At 36.8% G+C, this 19159-nt stretch overlaps 2 protein-coding genes across 4 annotated transcripts in view; both read right to left on the minus strand.

Moving 5' to 3' along the window:
* Positions 1 to 367: 367 nt before the first annotated feature.
* LOC115228071 lies at positions 368 to 757 on the minus strand. The gene has a single exon (XM_029798997.1). The coding sequence runs from the start codon at positions 755 to 757 to the stop codon at positions 368 to 370; it is 390 nt and encodes a 129-aa protein (XP_029654857.1).
* A 6156-nt stretch (positions 758 to 6913) lies between these two features.
* Positions 6914 to 19159, minus strand: part of LOC115218463 (mannose-1-phosphate guanyltransferase alpha-A) — a 42307-nt gene continuing 30061 nt past the window's right edge. For all 3 annotated transcript variants that reach the window (XM_036498759.1, XM_036498774.1, XM_029788298.2), the window contains 5 exons: positions 16342 to 16470; positions 13602 to 13746; positions 12259 to 12351; positions 10226 to 10397; positions 6914 to 7020 (listed from right to left, as the gene is read on the minus strand). In XM_036498759.1, the coding sequence (XP_036354652.1) occupies positions 6920 to 7020; positions 10226 to 10397; positions 12259 to 12351; positions 13602 to 13746; positions 16342 to 16470 (640 nt within the window). In that variant the 3' untranslated portion in view covers positions 6914 to 6919. The remainder of the gene's footprint in view (positions 7021 to 10225; positions 10398 to 12258; positions 12352 to 13601; positions 13747 to 16341; positions 16471 to 19159) is intronic.

Here is a 19159-nt window from a genome sequence, read left to right on the forward strand (position 1 = left end):
TGGAAGTTGATGGTCCCTGTGAAATGTTGAGTGACTCTGTCATAGAATAAGAATCTAGTGTTTCTTTAAAACTTGATTTGAGAACATCTGCTTGGTTTTCATGAGATGATGCTGGAAGATCTTGATTTGTTACTACCGCAGGTGCAAACTCTGTCTCGCAGAACACATCTTGGTTAAAGGGATAATTTCCTGTTCGTTGAAACCCAGAGATAATGTTTTGAGCAGCAAGGCCATGTATCTGAGCATGTGAAACAAGCTCAGGAATGTCATATATTGTAGTCGACTTACCAGGGTGGGAATGCACCCAATTATCAACTGCTCAACTATATGCTGTCTTGAATGGCTTATAGCAGCTCCCATTCAACAGTCAGAGCTTGTGGCTTGTGCGAGGTGGGATTGTGAATAATATCACTCCATTTTTCTTGGCCAAGTCAATAGTTTTGTGATTGTCCAAAATTAACAACACTTTCTTCTCATTGCTGTACCTGGTGTAAGCTGTAAAGTGTTTTAAATAAGTCACAAACAGATCTTCATTAATCCATCCACTGGAATTGGCTCCTTCGACACAGCCTGCAGGACCACTTTTGATAAAATAATCCCTATAGTTTTCCCATGGGAAGGTCAGCAGTGGTGGAACAACACTTCCTGCTGCATTAACTGCATACACAACTGTTACAAGTTGTCCTCTCTTGCTGGAAGTTAAAGGTCCTACTTGTTTCATTCTCTGTGCAGCAATGATATTTTCAGGTTGCTGCATAGTTGCGCACCCAGTTTCATCTACGTTATAAATGTCATGGCATCCAAATTTGTGCAAGTCCATAACACTCTTTAAGTCATCATAAAACTTTCCAACGTTATAGCAATTGAACGCACTTGCTCTAGCAAGGAATGTAGCCTCTGGTGTTTGAATTACTAGATGGTTTCTTTTTCTAAAGGATATCCAAAGATGCTTGCCAGTCATTCTGTTTTGTTGCCAAGAATCAAAGACCATAACATTGTTTCTTAATGGATATTCCACTATCAACTTACAGAATTTATTTCATGTGAGTCTGTGGAACTGCTTGGCTAATGTATTTATGTGAGTCAATAACTCAGCTTCCATCTCTGATGAAAATGTCTTATTTTTTATCCTGCAATTTTTGAACCCAAGCACTTTGTTTTGCTCGTCATTTTGTTGATTGCATTTGTCTATATATATTTTTAGTGTCATTCTTGCTATACTGAAATCTTTAGCTGCAGCACGGATACTGCATCCTTCCCTGATGCGATCTCTGGCCCTACTTACATCATCTTCTGTAGCCTCACGATTGTTCATCTGGACATATTTCCAAGGAATCTGAAAAAGCCAATACATGTGCAAATTTTGGCCAGTACAAAAGCAAGTAGATCAAAATTTAATCCTTTATGTTGAATTGAAGCCCTATGCAGTTTAGCTTCAAGGCACTTAATCTTGAAAGCAAACACAACTCATTAACAGTTACCAGAGTTTTTGCTATTTAGGCCGTTGCCAGCTTCGTCTGGTCCCCGTGCCGGTGGCACGTAAAAAGCACCCACTACACTCACGGAGTGGTTGGCGTTAGGAAGGGCATCCAGCTGTAGAAACACTGCCAGATCTGACTGGCCTGGTGCAGCCTTCTGGCTTCCCAGACCCCAGTTGAACCGTCCAACCCATGCCAGCATGGAAAGTGGACGTTAAATGATGATGATGACCACAGGAAGTAATAAAATTAACAGGTTAAAATTGTTTTTTCACCACACATTAATAAAGGGAGAGTTGGGACACTGCTCAACTCTCCCATACATGGCTGTCCCAACTCTTCCCATTTCTTTCCATCTTAACTTCATGCATCATTGTAACTGTAACGTTAGTCACACGGTTTTTTTTATTGATCACAGTGATAGAGAAATGATATAGGTATATGACAAAATGCATTCAATCAGAATGCTACATACTACTACAGGAATATGAACATGCTTACCTTCAAGCCTAACTTTTACTTTTTGGTGTAAAAATTGAATTTTTTCAAAAAATATCTGTATAAACTGCTTACACCTGTTAAATGTATTAGGTCAGCAGAAACGTTTCTAGGTCTTCCAATAGGTGGCAGTAATTACTTTTTATAATTTATGGATTTAGGGAAAGTTGTTGTGGCTCAACTCTCCCAAGCTTCCCCTATGCAAGTGTGGGCCCAATTTCAAACATCTTTTTGCATACTGAGCCAAACAAAATGACTTGAAATTAATTTAGCTGTTACCACAATACCAGGATGAGATAAATTATGAAGAACCGAAAAAATGTTCATCTATAACTCTTAGGAATGAAAGGTCTAGAAAATCCAGTAGAAACATCACACCAATTATAAAAATCTATAGAGTGTAGTGGCAGTAGACAGAGGCCCAAAGAAGGTGGGTCCAACAACTGAAGATGTGAAAATTCATGCTCATTGTTCCTGATTCAGTGCAATTTGTTGTAAGTCAAAGGAATCAGTAGTATGTAAAGCATTAATATGTACGAGAGATAAAGCATCAGCTGTAGAATTCTCTGCACTCTTGATATATTGAAGATCCACAGTATATTGTGAAATGAAATCCAAATGTAGTAAATCTTTGAAAGAATATTTATTTGTTTCCAACCGTAGAGCAAAGGTCAACAGTATTTGGTCAGTGAAAATTGTAAAATGTTGACCCTCAAGAAAATGGCAGAAATGTTTACCAGCTAAATAAGCAGCCAGAAATTCTCTACTAAAGATACTACAGCTTGACTCTGCTGGTTTGAGGTGTTCAGAAAAAAAGGTAAGTGGTTGCCATGCATTAAAAACAAACTGTTGCAAAACTCCACCAACCCCTACATCGAATGCATCAACCATCAATGTTAAGGATGCATCTGAAAATGGGTGAAACAGCAGAGTAACTCTTAATAACTTTTCCTTAAACCTGAAATCAAAACCTTACTGCTTTAGTAACTAGGTTCAGACCAAACTTAGATCAAGTAACTCGCCCTGAATACTAACCAATCAGCATGCTGGAATATCACTCCTATTGCTGAATGTTCTATCACGTTTTAGTTGTTCTTGTGTGAAAAGGGAGCTATAAAAATGAAAGAGAACCTGAATCAGTGTAGAGGTTCAAGAAGGTTCAGAGAATATAGATGAACACAGGATTCTTGATCCGTGCACGACCCCTGTTTAAAAGAATTACTTTCTCATCTATTTCTTTACTACTCACAAGGGGCTAAACACAGAGGGGACAAACAAGGACAGACAAACGGATTAAGTTGATTAGATCGATCCCAGTGTGTAACTGGTACTTAATTTATCAACCCCGAAAGGATGAAAGGCAAAGTCGACCTCGGCGGAATTTGAACTCAGAACGTAATGGCAGACGAAATACGGCTACGCATTTCGGCCAGCGTGCTAACGTTTCGGCCAGCTCACCGCCTTTTACTTTGTCATCATTGCACCTTTTCAAGCATGTACCATGAACACAATATCCTCACCTGTCACCATACAAATAAGTAGCCAGCCAATTGTTAGTCAAGACCAAACCAGAAGTACACTTCAGATGCACAGACAACAAGCCCTTTAAACAGACAAGTTTCCTTAGTTGTAGCTCAGCCCTGGGTGAAAGGAATTTTAACTATGATGAGCAGAGCATTATTCCTGCCTCTCGTGTGAAACTACTCTTGTCTGTTTTTAATGTAGCTATGAACTACATTTGTTCTAGCACATCACTATACACTACTGGCAAGCAACTTTGAAAACCTGTAAATATTGTAATATGCTTTTGTAAAAATAAGCATTTAAATGATGTTGGTTTCGGTTTATTTATAGGATGGCACACAACCTAACATCATACTAACATATCAGTACCCATTAAACAAAAGTGACAATTTCAACCATAACCATTTTGTTCATTTTCTTTTTTATGATGATAGAATGTGATATGCAGGAGATTTGATGCTATTTCTAGCAGGTGAGTCACCATTTTAGAGGTTTCCTTATTGGCTTGGAAAATTTTGGCTTCTTCCTATAATTTTTAAGGCAGAAGCACAACCTACTGAAATTATCTTAGTACTTATTTTGTCCCCATTAAAAAGCAAACCCTCACTCTTTCAGGATTTTAACTCAGTTTGGTAGCCAACTAAATAATACTCAGGAGCTGTTCGGCTTTTTCTCCTTTGTTACTGTTGCTTCATAATTATTGGTTTTAACAAGACCAAGAGTGATTTTTTTTTTTTGTGGGGATGGGTATAGTTGCTAATTTCTCCTTCCTCCCAGTACTTCTATTTCATTGAATCTGGAAGGATGAAAGGCAAAAGCAACCTTGTTGGGGAGATATGAACTGAAAACATAAAGGGCTGTAAATAAAGGCTGCAAGGAATTTTATCTGTTGCTCTACCAATTCTTTAAATCACAACTTCTTTCATTTATTATTTAAATATCTGTTAAATTTTATGATAGTTCACAACTGCAGTAAAGGTAACATATAGAGAAAACTCATTATTTGAAGCTGCTAATTGCCAAAAAAGAGGGCAGAGAGAACTCTTCAAGTCCAGTAAGAAAACCTCTCGTGCTGGTGAGATAATAAAATATACAAATCTGTTTTTTGGTGGGGTGACAGGCTCAACATGCTGCCTTGTATAACCTCACCTCCTCACCCTACAGTGCCATCATCAAAGTTCATTCTAATGTAAACACTCTAAGCAAGCTTTCAGCCATGGGAGTTATCACAATTGTTTGAAGTACTGATTCTTTCTGTTTGTTTAAGGGTACGGAGGTATGGATGGAATGATTTCCCAGTGGTTAGTGGTAACTCATGAATAGTGGTTTCCTTCTCCCAGAACTGAATGGAAATGAAACATAATTAACTCCTACATCTTCCAAATTGTTTTTTTCAGGTCCATTGCCGAGCTCTCCACACTTCAACCAAGACAGTACAGTAAGAACTACTTCTGTTGAGCCAGCTTTCATTTTTGAAGCTTGCTTTATTTCCAACACCACGCTTTGCCATTGTGTAAACATACCTATTTCTTTACTACCCACAAGGGGCTAAACACAGAAGAAACAAACAAGGACAGACAGACGGATTAAGTTGGTTATATCGACCCCAATGCGTAACTGGTACTTATTTAATCGACCCCGAAAGGATGAAAGGCAAAGTCGACCTCGGCGGAATTTGAACTCAGAATGTAACAGCAGACGAAATATGGCTACGCATTTCGCCCGGTGTGCTAACGTTTCTGCCAGCTAAACATACCAACCGTGAAATCATCTCCATCTCAGCTGATACTTTATTTTAATGGAAGTTGACTATGGTAGGATTTGAATTCAGAACTGGAACAAATACCACAATGCATTTTACCTGATTCTCTAATGATTCTGCCAGTCTGCCACCCTTAATGATAATTGGTTCTGATTTAGAAGACAAGGCCAGCAGTTTTGAAGAGAGAGGTAAGTCGATACCATCAACCCCAGTACATGAATGATACTCATTTTGTTGACCCCACCAGGTTTTAAGCCCAGACCATAAAGAAGCAAAAGAAATGCCACCAAGAAATTTTTCCAACACTCAGAAGATTCTGCCAATTATTTCCTGCCCTTAATCAAAAATGGAGGAAGAAAGTTGATTACATTGATCTCTGTACTTGACTAGAATTTATTTTATTGACTCCAAAAAAGGATGAAAAGCAAAGTTGAGCATGACAGGATTGGAACTCAGAGGAAATTCCACAAGGTATTTTTTCCAACCCTCTAATAATTCGGCCAATCCTCTCTACTCTTAACACTTTTGTTACTATATTTCTGTTGAAATACATTGCTTTTGTTTCAGTTAATTTTGAAAATGATAAAGAATTTAGGAAAGTAACTTTGCTATTATTAACCTGGTGTTTGTATCATAGATCAACATGAAATTTAGAAAGGTTTTAATTTAGATCTCTTTAAACATGAAGTTTGTATCATAGAAGCAGAAGCAGTCTTAGACTGGGTGGTATCAAAAGCATGAATAATAACAAAGTAAAGAATAGTTTGAAAATACTTTTATTTTTGTCACACAAAATTTCAAATTCATATTTAATATTTCTATTTTCTTGAATTTTCCCAACAAGAATTATTTTACTTATTAAATCAAACCTTAACTTTAGCTCTACAACTAAGTAATTTTTAAACAAATTATAGTGTTACTATAATTTGTTTAAAAATTACTTAGTTGTAGAGCTAAAAACAAGTAAATAGTTCCAGTATCAGACACTAATTTAAATAAATTTGGAGTTCAAATCCAGGTAATTTATTGTGTAACTTTCCAAAACACTGAAATGCTAGGTCTTTGCACTAATTCATATTTACATATCCTACTCCCAACCAACTCTCTTTAATTATCATTATGTGGAATGTGGTTTCATCATCATTTATCATTTTACCCTTCAAAAGTTTACAAAATTTTCTTCAATTTTGAAGTTATTTTACAAATTTTCTTTGATTTAGTTAACAATTATTAATTAAAAATGCGTGGCTGTGTGGTAAGAAGTTTGCTTCCCAACCACATTGTTCTGGGTTCAGTCCCACTGCATGGCACCTTGGGCTAGTATCTTCTACCATAGCCTTGTAATGGATTTGGTAGATAGAAACTAAAAGAAGCCTGTCATATATGTGTATATATTTGTGTGTGTGTGTATGTTTGTCCCCCACCATCACTTGACAATTGATGATGTGTTTATGTCCCCATAACTTAGTGATTTGGCAAAAGACCAATGCAATACATACTAGGCTTACAAAGAACAAATCCAGGAGTTGATTTCATCAACCAAAACCCTTTAAGGCGGTACTCCAGCATGGCCACAGTCAAATGACTGAAACAAGTACAAGAATAAAAGAATAGGAAGAAAAAAAAATCAATAGAGCAGAGCTTATTTTTCCAACTTTTACAAAATAATTTGATTCTTGTAACTTGAATTTAAATCTTTGTCAGGAAGAACTATAGAATTCAAAATGATCACTTCTGGAGGGATATGAACCTTAGAACCTGTAAAAGATTAAAAAACAAAATCAGACTAGCAGAGGCACCTTTTGCAAGATAAATTTTCAACAAAACAGACAACAGAAGGTTTGTTTGAATTAGCATATTAGAGATGCCTTCAACCTGGATGCAAACCGTTAGGGTTATCTGCTGCATAACATTTTAAGCAATTGTCTGGTTTTGGGCTAGATAATATTTTGTGAGTGAAGATCATAGATGGAAACACAAGCCTGTTATGTGTGAGTCTGTGGATGATTGTGTATGTATTCATGATTTCTCCTTGTCTTGAAATTGTGTACTGCTCCAGTAAGTTTCCTCTGATCCATGCCAGCATGGACATTAAAATAATGATGATAAAACTGTCACAATATTTGAGCTATATAGTTTTAACCTTTTAGCATTTAAACCAGCCACGATATTCTACCTGTTTTATGTTCAAAATGACCAAATTTGGCCTCTCGCACCAACCTCACAATATAATTCTCAAAATTAACAGTTAATTCATCAAAATCTCAAAGTAACAAAATATGGCATGAATAATTCAAAACAATGTGAATAAGTAACAATGTGAATAATTCGACAGAATAACCTGAACACTAAAGAGTTAAATAACTAAGCATGTGATCAGCACAGTGTTATGCAAATGACAGATAAATGTCCATCCACCAGATGATTCTAATAGGCTATTCCTAATAAGATGGAGGTGCAATGGCCCAGTGGTTAGGGCAGCGGACTCGCGGTCGGAGGATCGCAGTTTTGATTCCCAGACCAGGCATTGTGTGTGTTTATTTAGCAAAAACACCTAAAAGCTCCACGAGGCTCCGGTAGGGGGTAAGGCGACCCCTGTTGTACTCTTTTGCCACATCTTTCTCTCACTCCCTCTTTCTGTTTCTTGAGTAATGCTGCGATGGATTGGTGTCCCATCCAGCTGGGGGGAACACATATGCCACAGAAACCGGGCTCATGAGCCTGGCTAGGCTTGAAAAGGGTGACGTTTATCGTTTATTCCTAATAAGTACTTCTAATGTGCTGGGTGAATTGAGACACAGAATTAAGTGTAGTGGAACACATGAAATGTTAATGATCCAATACTACATTTATCATTCGTTTTGTTCCTACAGCTATTGAATATCTGTATTTTTATATTTCTTTCAGCTGTAACCGATTACTGGCACCCAGAACGAGGGTTCTGGTTGATCCGATCAACAGAACAGCCTGCTCATGAAATTAACGTGCATATGGCTGAGCACTCCACAGACACACAGACCCTTAATGTAGTTCTCAGGGAAATTCAGTATGACAAAATTGGCCTTTGAAAAATCAAGTACTACTCATTTTTGCCAGTTGAGCGGACTGGAGCAATGTGTAATAAAGTGACTTGCTCAAGGACACAACACGTCACCAGGTATCGAATTCATGAACTTACAATCGTGAGCCGAATACCATAACCACTAAGCCATGCACCTTTAGCTTTTAGCTGTATGAGGCTGAATATTAGGTTTCAAACAGACAATATAGCAAAGATGGCAAAATCAAAGTGCTTTTTCAAAATTCACCTCAAAGTATAAACTATGCAATGTATATATCACCACTGATTTAACATCTGCTTTTCCATGTATTTGAGTTTATTGGGGCAAATTTTCTATAGCTTGATGCCCTTCCCAATGCCAACCACTTTACAGCATGTAAAGTGGCACTAGCACTAGTGAGGTTACCACATACCCTGCAAAACTAAGAAGGCTTTCAACTGAGTGGGGTTACAGTAGTGAGGGAGGTGACTTTATACTATAGAATAAGGGGTGATAGTGTGACAGAAGGGGCTAGAAAAGAACAGGTTTCTTACTGTAGAAGAACTACACAGCTTCTCACATTATGAAAGAGAAGGTGGGTCAAGCAGGAAAGAAAATAATAGTGGTGACGAGGTGTCAGGGTGGACCATAAAGATACAAGGAGAGCAGAAGTGTGTGGATGGGTAGTGGTAAGAGTGTAAGGGAGAATGAGAGATAGTTAAAGAATGGCTGACAGGGTGTATATAATTATTTCTACTCTAGGCACAAGGCCCTGAAAATTTTGGGGAAAGGGACTAGTCGATTACATCGACCCCAGTGTTTCACTGGTACTTAATTTATCGACTCTGAAAGGAAGAAAGGCAAAGTCGACCTCGGTGGAATTTGAACTCAGAATGTAAAGGTGGACAAAATACCGCTAAGCATTTTGCCCGGCGTGCTAACAATTCTGCCAGCTTGCCATTTTAGGGTGAATATAATGAAGAACAAATGTTGAGGGATGATAAGTTGGAGGGGTGACTAATGATACAAGAGCTGAGAGGTGGAGTGAGAAGATTACTGGCAGCAGAAAAAAATGGTGGGATTAAAAAAATTAAGGGCAGCAGAATAGCAGGGAGAAGAAGGGAGAAAAAGGGAGAGACATCTGATAGGTTGTAAGAGATAGGGAGAGGTGTATGATGGTAAAGGAGAGAAAATTTGGCGACTCAAATTTTTTGTATATTGTTGATATTAAGAATGAAAGATGGACAACAAGTGAAATGGTATGGATTAGTAAGAAGGATAAGTTTATCAGAGAAAAGTTAGTGAAGTGTGCAGTTCTAATGATATTTAATTACAGCAGCAGAATATTTAGATGATAAATGGTAGGAATGACTAGAAGGGGAAAATGGGTGGCAGTTGTGCACATTAGGCTTCCAGAATCTGTTTCACTGAGGTGGGCAAGTCTTCTTGATAACCAGTTATCACCAGTCATCTTAGTCTTTCGTCATCTCCTCCATGAGGTTTCACATAAGGCACAGGTGTGACTGTATGGTTAAGAAGCTTGCTTCCTAACTGAGTGGATTTGGGAAACAGAAACTGAGGGAAGCCTGTTCTGCATGTGTGTTGCATGCTCTTGTCTCAACATCATGTGATGATTGTAAGCAAGCATCACTGTCGTATAAGTGATGTTTCCAGTTTGAGTGAAAATATTACTTGGCTTGGAAAGAGGTGAGGGTTAGCAACAGGAAAGGTGTCTGGCCATAGAAAATCTGCCTCAACAAATTCCACCTGACCCATGCAAGTATAGAAAATTGGACATAAAATGATTTTTTTATGCATATAGTTTAATTTCTTTCTCAATAAAACTAAATTTCCTTAAAATAGTAAATTTAAATGAAGTAAAGAACAAAAAGCCAAGATTGATTATTATAAAAGATATTTACCTATGACTGTTATGGAAGGATTCAGTCTACCATCATCTGTAAATAAGGCTGGGATATCAAGCTTTGCAAAGGGTTTGTTTGGATTCGGGTCATTAGGAGTGCCTTCAACTCGGCTCCAAGCTCCTACGATACTGTTCCAACCGACAATACTGTACAGAATACAACTGTGGTCCTGTTGAGATAACAGAGAGCTAAGTAATGTATGAACTTATATAGAAATCTATATAAAAATTTTTTAAATATTACATTTCAAATTGGGTCTTTAATTTCATGATCTTACATTTAAAAAGATCATAGCACAGAAAGTTAATGAACACAAGAAATTACTGCTAATATATAATAAAACATGTGAAGGCGCAATGGCCTAGTGGTTAGGGCAGCGTACTCGCGGTCGTAGGATCGCGGTTTCGATTCCCAGACCGAGCGTTGTGAATGTTTATTGAGTGAAAACACCTAAAAGCTCCATGAGGCTCCGGCAAGAGGTGGTGATCCCTGCTGTACTCTTTCACCACTCTTTCTCCTGTTGGCCTGCTTGCTTAGCCAGCGGGGTGGCGTCATTTGAAGGCTAAAACAATGCGAACGCATTGTGACCAGTGATGTGTAACTACATCTGATGGACTGGTCGGTCACGTGATGATGATGATATAATAAAACATATCTAGATTTTTCTAGATGTCCTGATTGCTGAGATTTAAGGCATGTAATAATGTGATTTTAAGTTAAATATGAGCATATCAACATGGACAACCTCAAGTAGATTGTATTTAGAAATTTAAACATTTAGCATTTAAACCAGCCATATCTGGCCAAACTATTCTGACATTTTAATGTTTAAACTGGCCTGATCCAACAACATCTTGCACCTACTTTACAATGTTATAATAAAAATAAACTACCACGTCGCTGAAATCTTGAAGCTATGAGATAATGAATGATTAATTGAAAACAATGTGAATAAATAAACATTACATTTGACAAAGAAATCTGAATGCTAAAGGGTTAAGCAAACACAGATTTGAAAATATTCATTTAATTTCCTTCACAGCAGAACTAAACATTTAAAATAGTAAGGAACACTTGAAGAACTGCAATGGTTAGGAAGTTCACTTTGCAACTACATAGTTCTTGGCTCGATCACAGTGCATGGCACCATGGGCAAATGTCTTTTACCATTGAGTTAAGCAATACCTTGCGAGTGGAAATCAGCAGACAGAAACAATGTAGAACTTTGTCATTTGTATGTGTGTAAACACAAGTGAGAAAATGCAAAAACTGGTGCTCTTTGAACGAGGTCTCCTGCAATATTTATTCTGCACCAAGTTAGTTATGTTTATATATGTGTGTGTGTGTATATATATATATATATATATATACATATATATCATCATCATCATTGCTTAACGTCCGTTTTCCATGCTAGCATGGGTTGGACGGTTCGACTGGGGTCTGGGAAGCCAGGAGGCTGCACCAGGCTCCAGACTGATCTGGCAGTGTTTCTACAGCTGGATGCCCTTCCTAACACCAACCACTCCATGAGTGTAGTGGGTGCTTTTTACGTGCCACCAGCACAGGTATCACAACTGCAATTTCCATTTGATATTTATTTTGATGTTGATGTATATATATGCCTGCTCACATGTGTGTACATTTATATGTCTTTTCTATTGTTTCAGTCATTGAACTGCAGCCTGCTGGGACACTTCCTTGAAGAGTTTAGTCAAATGAATCAACCCCCAGTACTAATTTTTAAGTTTGGTACATATTGCATTGGTCTGTTTTGCTGAACAGCTAACATTTATGCAAACACTCTAACACTGGATGTCAAATGGAAGTCGGGGGGAAAACACACACACACACAACAGGCTTCTACACAATAAGTGAATTCACTTACAAGGTACTTACTAGAGCTATGGCAGAGTACACTTAAAGTGCCATGCAGTGAGACTGGAGTCAAAATCACATAGTCCCCAGTTGAGCTCCTTACCTAACCACATGGCCATGCCTTCACACAGACACAAACTAAAAGTACTTACCTGGAGAACTGCATCTTCCAAAATAATTGATTCACGTAATCGGACACCAGCTTTCACTTTCACATTTTTACCAATTGTCACATTTGGTCCAACCTAGCGAAGAGAGAAAGATATAAATTGGAAGATGAGTAGTGTAAATATAAGACACTGCCTTAACAGATTCCTCAGTTTCCAAATTCAATTGATAAAAAGGTATATAACAAATCATGACATGACATTTAAAAAAAAAAAATTACGTTAGGCACTGTCAATCTCCCTATGAATAAGATATTTAAAGCACTGCCAGACAAATGAGATTGATGTGACCAATGCCAAGTCTGAATCTCAGAACGTTTGCAACAGAATAGACTTTGATCAAGGCATTAAACTAAATAGATGTTAAACCTGGTGTCATACTATGTTCCTCTCCCACCTGTATCTTATGAACCTTGTGAATCATTGAAATTTTATTTAAACTTGTTTTTGAGAAATACATCTAAATAATGAGCAAAAAGAACTGACTGAAATGTAGAACCAACAAAAACCTCAACGTTAATAGTACAATAGAAGCCATACTAACTCTAGCAGTAATTTCATCTTTAAACCATGGGCAAATGCAAACAATGTTAAGAGTTTTCCTGTTATATTTCTTATGCTGCCTAATTTTTCATTTTTTCCAATTTAATAATAGTTGGAACAAGATTACGTATCAATTGTTTCAAATCTGTAAGTCAATGTAAGTAACATAAGACCTATTCTTAGGAACATTATGGAGTATCTATCATTATAGATGGAGGGAAGGATGTTAGTGATGAAAAGGTAAGGTCTCATCATCACCGTTTAGCGTCCGCTTTCCATGCTGGCATGGGTTGGACGGTGCAACTGGGGTCTGGGAAGCCAGAAGGCTGCACCAGGCCCAGTCTGATCTGGCAATGTTTCTACGGCTGGATGCCTTTCCTAACGCCAACCACTCCATGAGTGTAGTAGATACTTTTTACATGCCACCGGCACAGGTGCCAGACGAGGCTGGCAAATGGCCATGATCGGGTGGTGCTTTTTATGTGCCACCAGCACGGAGGCCAGGCGTTCAACTGAAATCTGAAACTAGACTGCAGTGCTGGTTAACTGAAAGCTTAATTTTATTCAATGACACACATCAGGAGATTAATGGTTAATTCAAAATCATAAGGAAGAAAGTTTGGTGAACGAACTCTTTTAACTTTGTCTAGCATGAGATGTTTAATAAAAAGAATATGGAACTAATCACTAAAACAACAAAATAATTAATTAAGGAAAAACAAAAAAATAATAACAAAAGTAGCAGCAACAGCACTGAGAAATGGAAGCAAACCTCAATAACTTACAACACATGTAGGGTCTACTTGAGCAGTAGGGTGGATATAGACATCACCAATGATTTTTGGAGAATCTTCTGAATTCACAGCCAACCTGTCTGGGTGGGTTTTGTTGTAAATGGCAAGATAATGGCGATTTGCATATATAGCAGCTCTAGAAAAAAACGAGACAGAAGAACATGTTAACAACAAACAAGGCAAACAATTGTAGCATCAACATATAGGGTACCGTGAAATGTTTAATGAAAACCAAACTGTTGTGTGGCTAAATCTCTCAACTTAGGAAAGAATTTCTAATCTGTTGTCTGGAGAGAGTCATTCTCTTTTAGTGCCTTATTATTTAACACACTCACCGGTAAGGGTCAAGACTATTGAAAAGGTTGCAAGACGCAACGAAAATTTTAGAAAATAAAAATAAGAAATAAGTGGATTTTAGGAAAATAAAAAAATAAGTGGAAATTTCACCGGTGAGTGTGTTAAATAATAAGGCATTAAAAGAGAATGACTCTCCCCAGACACAACAGAATATGCTTCAACACACGAACTCATATAAAGAATCTTGCAAACCAAATCCAAAAATGAAAAATTTCTCATCTACTGTAAGGATTTTAATTGTTTTTGGCACTGAACTCTTCAATTCCATATACTTCGTTTGGTCTAACTTTGGGAAATAACTACCTAATCTGGGAACATGAAATTTTCACTCTGACATACTAACCATTCTCATCATGTCCTCATCATTTTACATTTGCATTCCATTCTGATATGCATTGGGTCGGGCAGGTTGCTGTGGTCTTATTCCTTATTTGGAGTTTCTGCTCTCGGCAGGCTGATTTCCTTTCCAAACATTAAATAATTCACAGGTATATTGAGTGCACTTTATCATGGCATCACCACTACAGAAGTTATTTCCTTGACAACACTAAAAATTCTTCTTATACTGTGTTTATATAAACTTTTATTCATTCTATATATATAACGCAAAGTAAATACAAACAACAAAGACCAACAAAATTCCAAAGGATATTCACAGTTCTTAATAGTATTGTTAGGCTGGTGCTCAAAGAAGGAAAATAGTTATAGAGTAAAAGTTTAACATTTCAGACATAATCCTTTGATGGATACTAGAGGAAAGTCCAGGAGAGATAGGAAGTGAGATCTCTTTTTCTAGCTCCTTTCCCCTCTTCTGGACTTTCCTCTAGTATCTGATGAAAGACTATGTTGAAAATGTTATACTTTAATTCTACAACTTTATTTTCTTTCTTTGAATGTCAATCAAATAATATTAACTGTGAACATCCCTTGGACTTCCATTGGTTTTTGTTATTTGTATTTACTTTGCTTTATATATTTCCATTTCAACTAGTAAACAATGGAAAAGGTATCCATCTATCCCATTCAATTCCAAACACAATATAGGAGGACTCTTTCATTAGAGAAGTAACAGAAATAACTGAGAAGAGAGATATGCCATTCCTCTCTGAGATATATCAGTGTAATAATTATTAGGTAAAACAGAACTCCCTAATCTCCTGGTTCTTACTACATAGACATGGTCAGCAGCTGCCACAAAGCAATCACATTCTTACATCAGTTACACATTCAGTTACATTTGAGGCTGAGCAAGTAGGATGTTCAGATTAAGTATTGACAAAAAGTAGAAAGGAAACCATCATCATCTTTTAACATCCATTCTCAATGCTGGTATGGGTTGGACAGTTTTGACAGGAACTGGTATGGTAGAGAGCTGCCCAGGCTTCATTTGCTTCTTTTGACATAGTTTCTATGGCTGGATGCCCTTCCTGATGCCAACCACTTTACAGAGTGTACTGGGTGCTTTTACATGGCACTGACAAAAGGGCTTTTACATGACACTGGCAGGGGCATTTTTACATGGCACCCGCACGGACACTTTTACGTGGCACTGGCACAAGAAAAAATAATGTAGGAACAAATTAAACGGATAATCCAACAGCTTTTCCTTCAAATAATTTCCTACCTTTTTTGAATTACAGAACCATAAATTCTGGAGTTTCTTATTTACCATAACCAGTAATTAAAATACCCTCCTCAGCATCATTGGTTTCCACATCTATTTTTCCATGATGGTATAAATATTGGTCGGATTTAAAATAAAACAGTATCTGCTTACAAGATTTACTCTCATGTAATTTCAATTGAACCTCTGAAGCTTTAAGGTCTGTCTGGACTGATTTTGTAACCAATTTCTTATTTCTTTATTGCCCACAAGGGTCTAAACACAGAGGGGACAAACAAGGACAGACAAAGGGATTAAGTCGATTATATCGACCCCCAGTGTGTAACTGGTACTTATTTAATCAACCCCGAAAGGATGAAAGGCAAAGTTGACCTTGGCAGAATTTGAACTCAGACGAAGCATTTCGCCTGGCATGCTAACATTTCTGCCAGCTCGCCACCTTTGTAATCAATTTCTATCCATTACTCACTCATGGTGATTTTTCATCTAGTTTGGTATCACTAATTCACGTCATATCCTCTAAAAACCTCTGATATCTTGTCATTTTCTTAGTTCAGAATTAGATATAAATAACAGTGTATCAGTTATATCCTATCCAATTAATACCAACACTGACTTGGTAGTTTTAGTGACTATATTCTCTTCAGTTCAACTGAGGAATCAAATTGTTTTTTTTTTTTTTGAATAAGAAAATAGTTAATAAATAATATTATCTGTGAAATGAAAGGAACATATAGAAAAACGACATACCCAGCTGATTTTATTTGACTCCAGAATTTGTTGGTGTGGCAAATAAACAATTTTCCACTTCCTGCTAATGGTACGAAGATATCTTGTTCTAAACGTATCATTTCTCGAGACTGGACAGGATCATCAAGTCTAGAATTCATAGCAAAGTTAGAAATGAGTTACTTAAAGAACAAGAAAATATACTGTATTTTCTGGCATATAAATTGAAATTTTCAGACTAAAATTAAAAAAAAAAAAAAAAATGGTAGATTAATGTATATATCATGACAACTTTGGAGGACCTTCCATGTGAAATGCAGCAGAATTTGGGAAAGAAGTGATATTTGAATGTTTACACTATATATTGTCTCTGGATGTCAGAAAATGTGATATTGATAATAAAACAAACTTTAAAATCTCAACAAAAATGTTACAGGTTTAGACTATTAACACAACCATAGTACAAATTGTATTGTGTACATGTAAATATTAGATAAAGTTATTTTAAGAATAATAACTGAACATTTACTACTAGGGTGATTCAACACAGAGTAAAGTGAAATTTGACTGGCACCTGTTGGCCAATTCAATCTCAATGAACAAGCAAATAAAAGAAACTTGAAGTCCCAATCAACTTGAATTTTACAGCACACACACCACACACACACATCAAAATAAAAGAATGGATAAGTTTTTTGGTATTATTTATTCATCATTACACAGGTTTCATTTGCTAATGGTAGTTGCAAAATTCTACATGTAGGAGAAATATGCGCAGGAGTGGCTATGTGGTAAGTAGCTTGTTTACCAACCACATGGTTCCGGGTTCAGTCCCACTGCGTGGCACCTTGGGCAAGTGTCTTCTACTATAGCCTCGGGCTGACCAAAGCCTTGTGAGTGGATTTGGTAGATGGAAACTGAAAGAATCCCGTCATATATATATATACGTGTATGTGTTTGTCCCCCTAGCATTGCATGACAACTGATGCTGGTGTGTTTATGTCCCCGTTAGTTAGCGGTTCGGCAAAAGAGACCGATAGAATAAGTACTGGGCTTACAAAAGAATAAGTCACGGGGTCGAGTTGCTCGATTAAAGGCGGTGCTCCAGCATGGCCGCAGTCAAATGACTGAAACAAGTAAAAGAGTAAAGACACTGCCAATTAGAAATTAGAATCATATAATTTTGTAATTCCTATTAGCAAATAAAATGTGTAATGGTGAATAGATAATACAAAATTGTTTTCCAATCTCCTGTTCTGATATGTAACTACTCGGCAAAAAGTATTTTCCAGAATTATCAACTCTTATGTATATTTCACACAAATACAGTGATTGTCTATATATGATTTTAGTCTAGTCTCAGGTCAGCCCTGATAAAGTATATTTGCTGTCAATCAAAGTCATTTCAGCTGTGACCATCCAAATTTTTTTTGAGGCACAGTGAACTCCTGAAACATTATAATACTACTTTTCTAAGAAACTAAGGGTGTAATTTGTGGAAGATTTGGTTCTTATTTCTAGCAGATGTAACCAATATCAAAATGAAGATATAAATATACAACTGCTAAAGAACCACTTATAAATACAAGTGGAATAAAATCCCATTCTTGACTAAAAGTGGCTATTGCTAGAACACATAATTACAGCAGTTCTTTTTTCAGGTCAACCACCAACAGATCAATGGCATCAAAGTAGGCAAAGGTACAAACTTCAAAATACTATTCAGCAACCAAGATGATAGAACATAACATCTGGAGTAACAATGGATTAAAATAATAATAATAATTGTGTACAGTGCTCAGGTGCACTACAACTCATCTAAAGTGTATATATAATCAGGTGTAGTTTCGGCGGATTTCGGAAAGCATGAGGGCCTTAAAGGATGCAGTGTCATGGCAGTCAACAACTGACGCAGGCAGTTTATTCCATGCTTCAGCAACCCTGAGCGTGAAAAAATGTTTTCGAAAGTCATGGGAGCTGTGCTGTTTTCTGACTTTGTAGTCAGAAGCTTTGGCTTTGAATAAGTGAATACACAGGCATATATATCATTCATCTATGTGTGTGTATCACATATGCATGTAAAACATACTTATAAGACATAAATACATCATCATTGTTTTAGCATGTTTTTCCAAGTTGGCTTGGATTGGATGGCCTTCCCATATTGCTTATTGCCAATTTGCTCTTACATCACATCTTATTGAGGATCAGCATTCCTCTGGTTGTCACAAGTATGCTGCACTACAGAGCAGAGCATTTGTTTACTGAGAAAGCAAATGTCACCATCTTTTGCTATACACTCTAATGTTAGAAGTGAGTAGATTCTGATCAATGATTCTGTTCAATCCACTGGCAAAGAAGCCAGCCATACTGTCAGCTGTATGATATTATGGGTCCAAAAATTTAATTCTGCACACCTGATATACAACACACATAAAGAGTTTATTTTTCTTACAGAAACAATATATCTTCAAATATAATTTCGAAAAATAAACACAATAAACACAGAAAAATAAGACAACAGTGAATAACAAAGCAGTGCACAACAGCTATGTTACAACAGAGTACACTATTTTACAGTCTATATTGCTAATGGTACAAGTTACTAATGCCAGCAGTGAAACCACAATAACTGTGTAACCCACTAGGATTAAAACAATTATAATTATACATCTAGAACCAATTACTCAATTCCATTCACCTTCCACCCTACTAAAAAATTTACGAATAAGAAAAACTGATACTAACACAATATAACAGAAGTCTCTTATAGACCATGAAGTGGATTTAGCTTTTGACTAATTGTTTATAGATCTTGAATGCAATTCTACTATAGGGA

The sequence above is a fragment of the Octopus sinensis genome, linkage group LG1 (assembly GCF_006345805.1).
Source record: "Octopus sinensis linkage group LG1, ASM634580v1, whole genome shotgun sequence".
NCBI lineage: Eukaryota > Metazoa > Mollusca > Cephalopoda > Octopoda > Octopodidae > Octopus > Octopus sinensis.

Excerpts from the sequence above, each read along its gene's own strand:
- LOC115228071 (XM_029798997.1), bottom strand. The coding sequence starts at position 757 with ATGCAGCAACCTGAAAATATCATTGCTGCACAGAGAATGAAACAAGTA.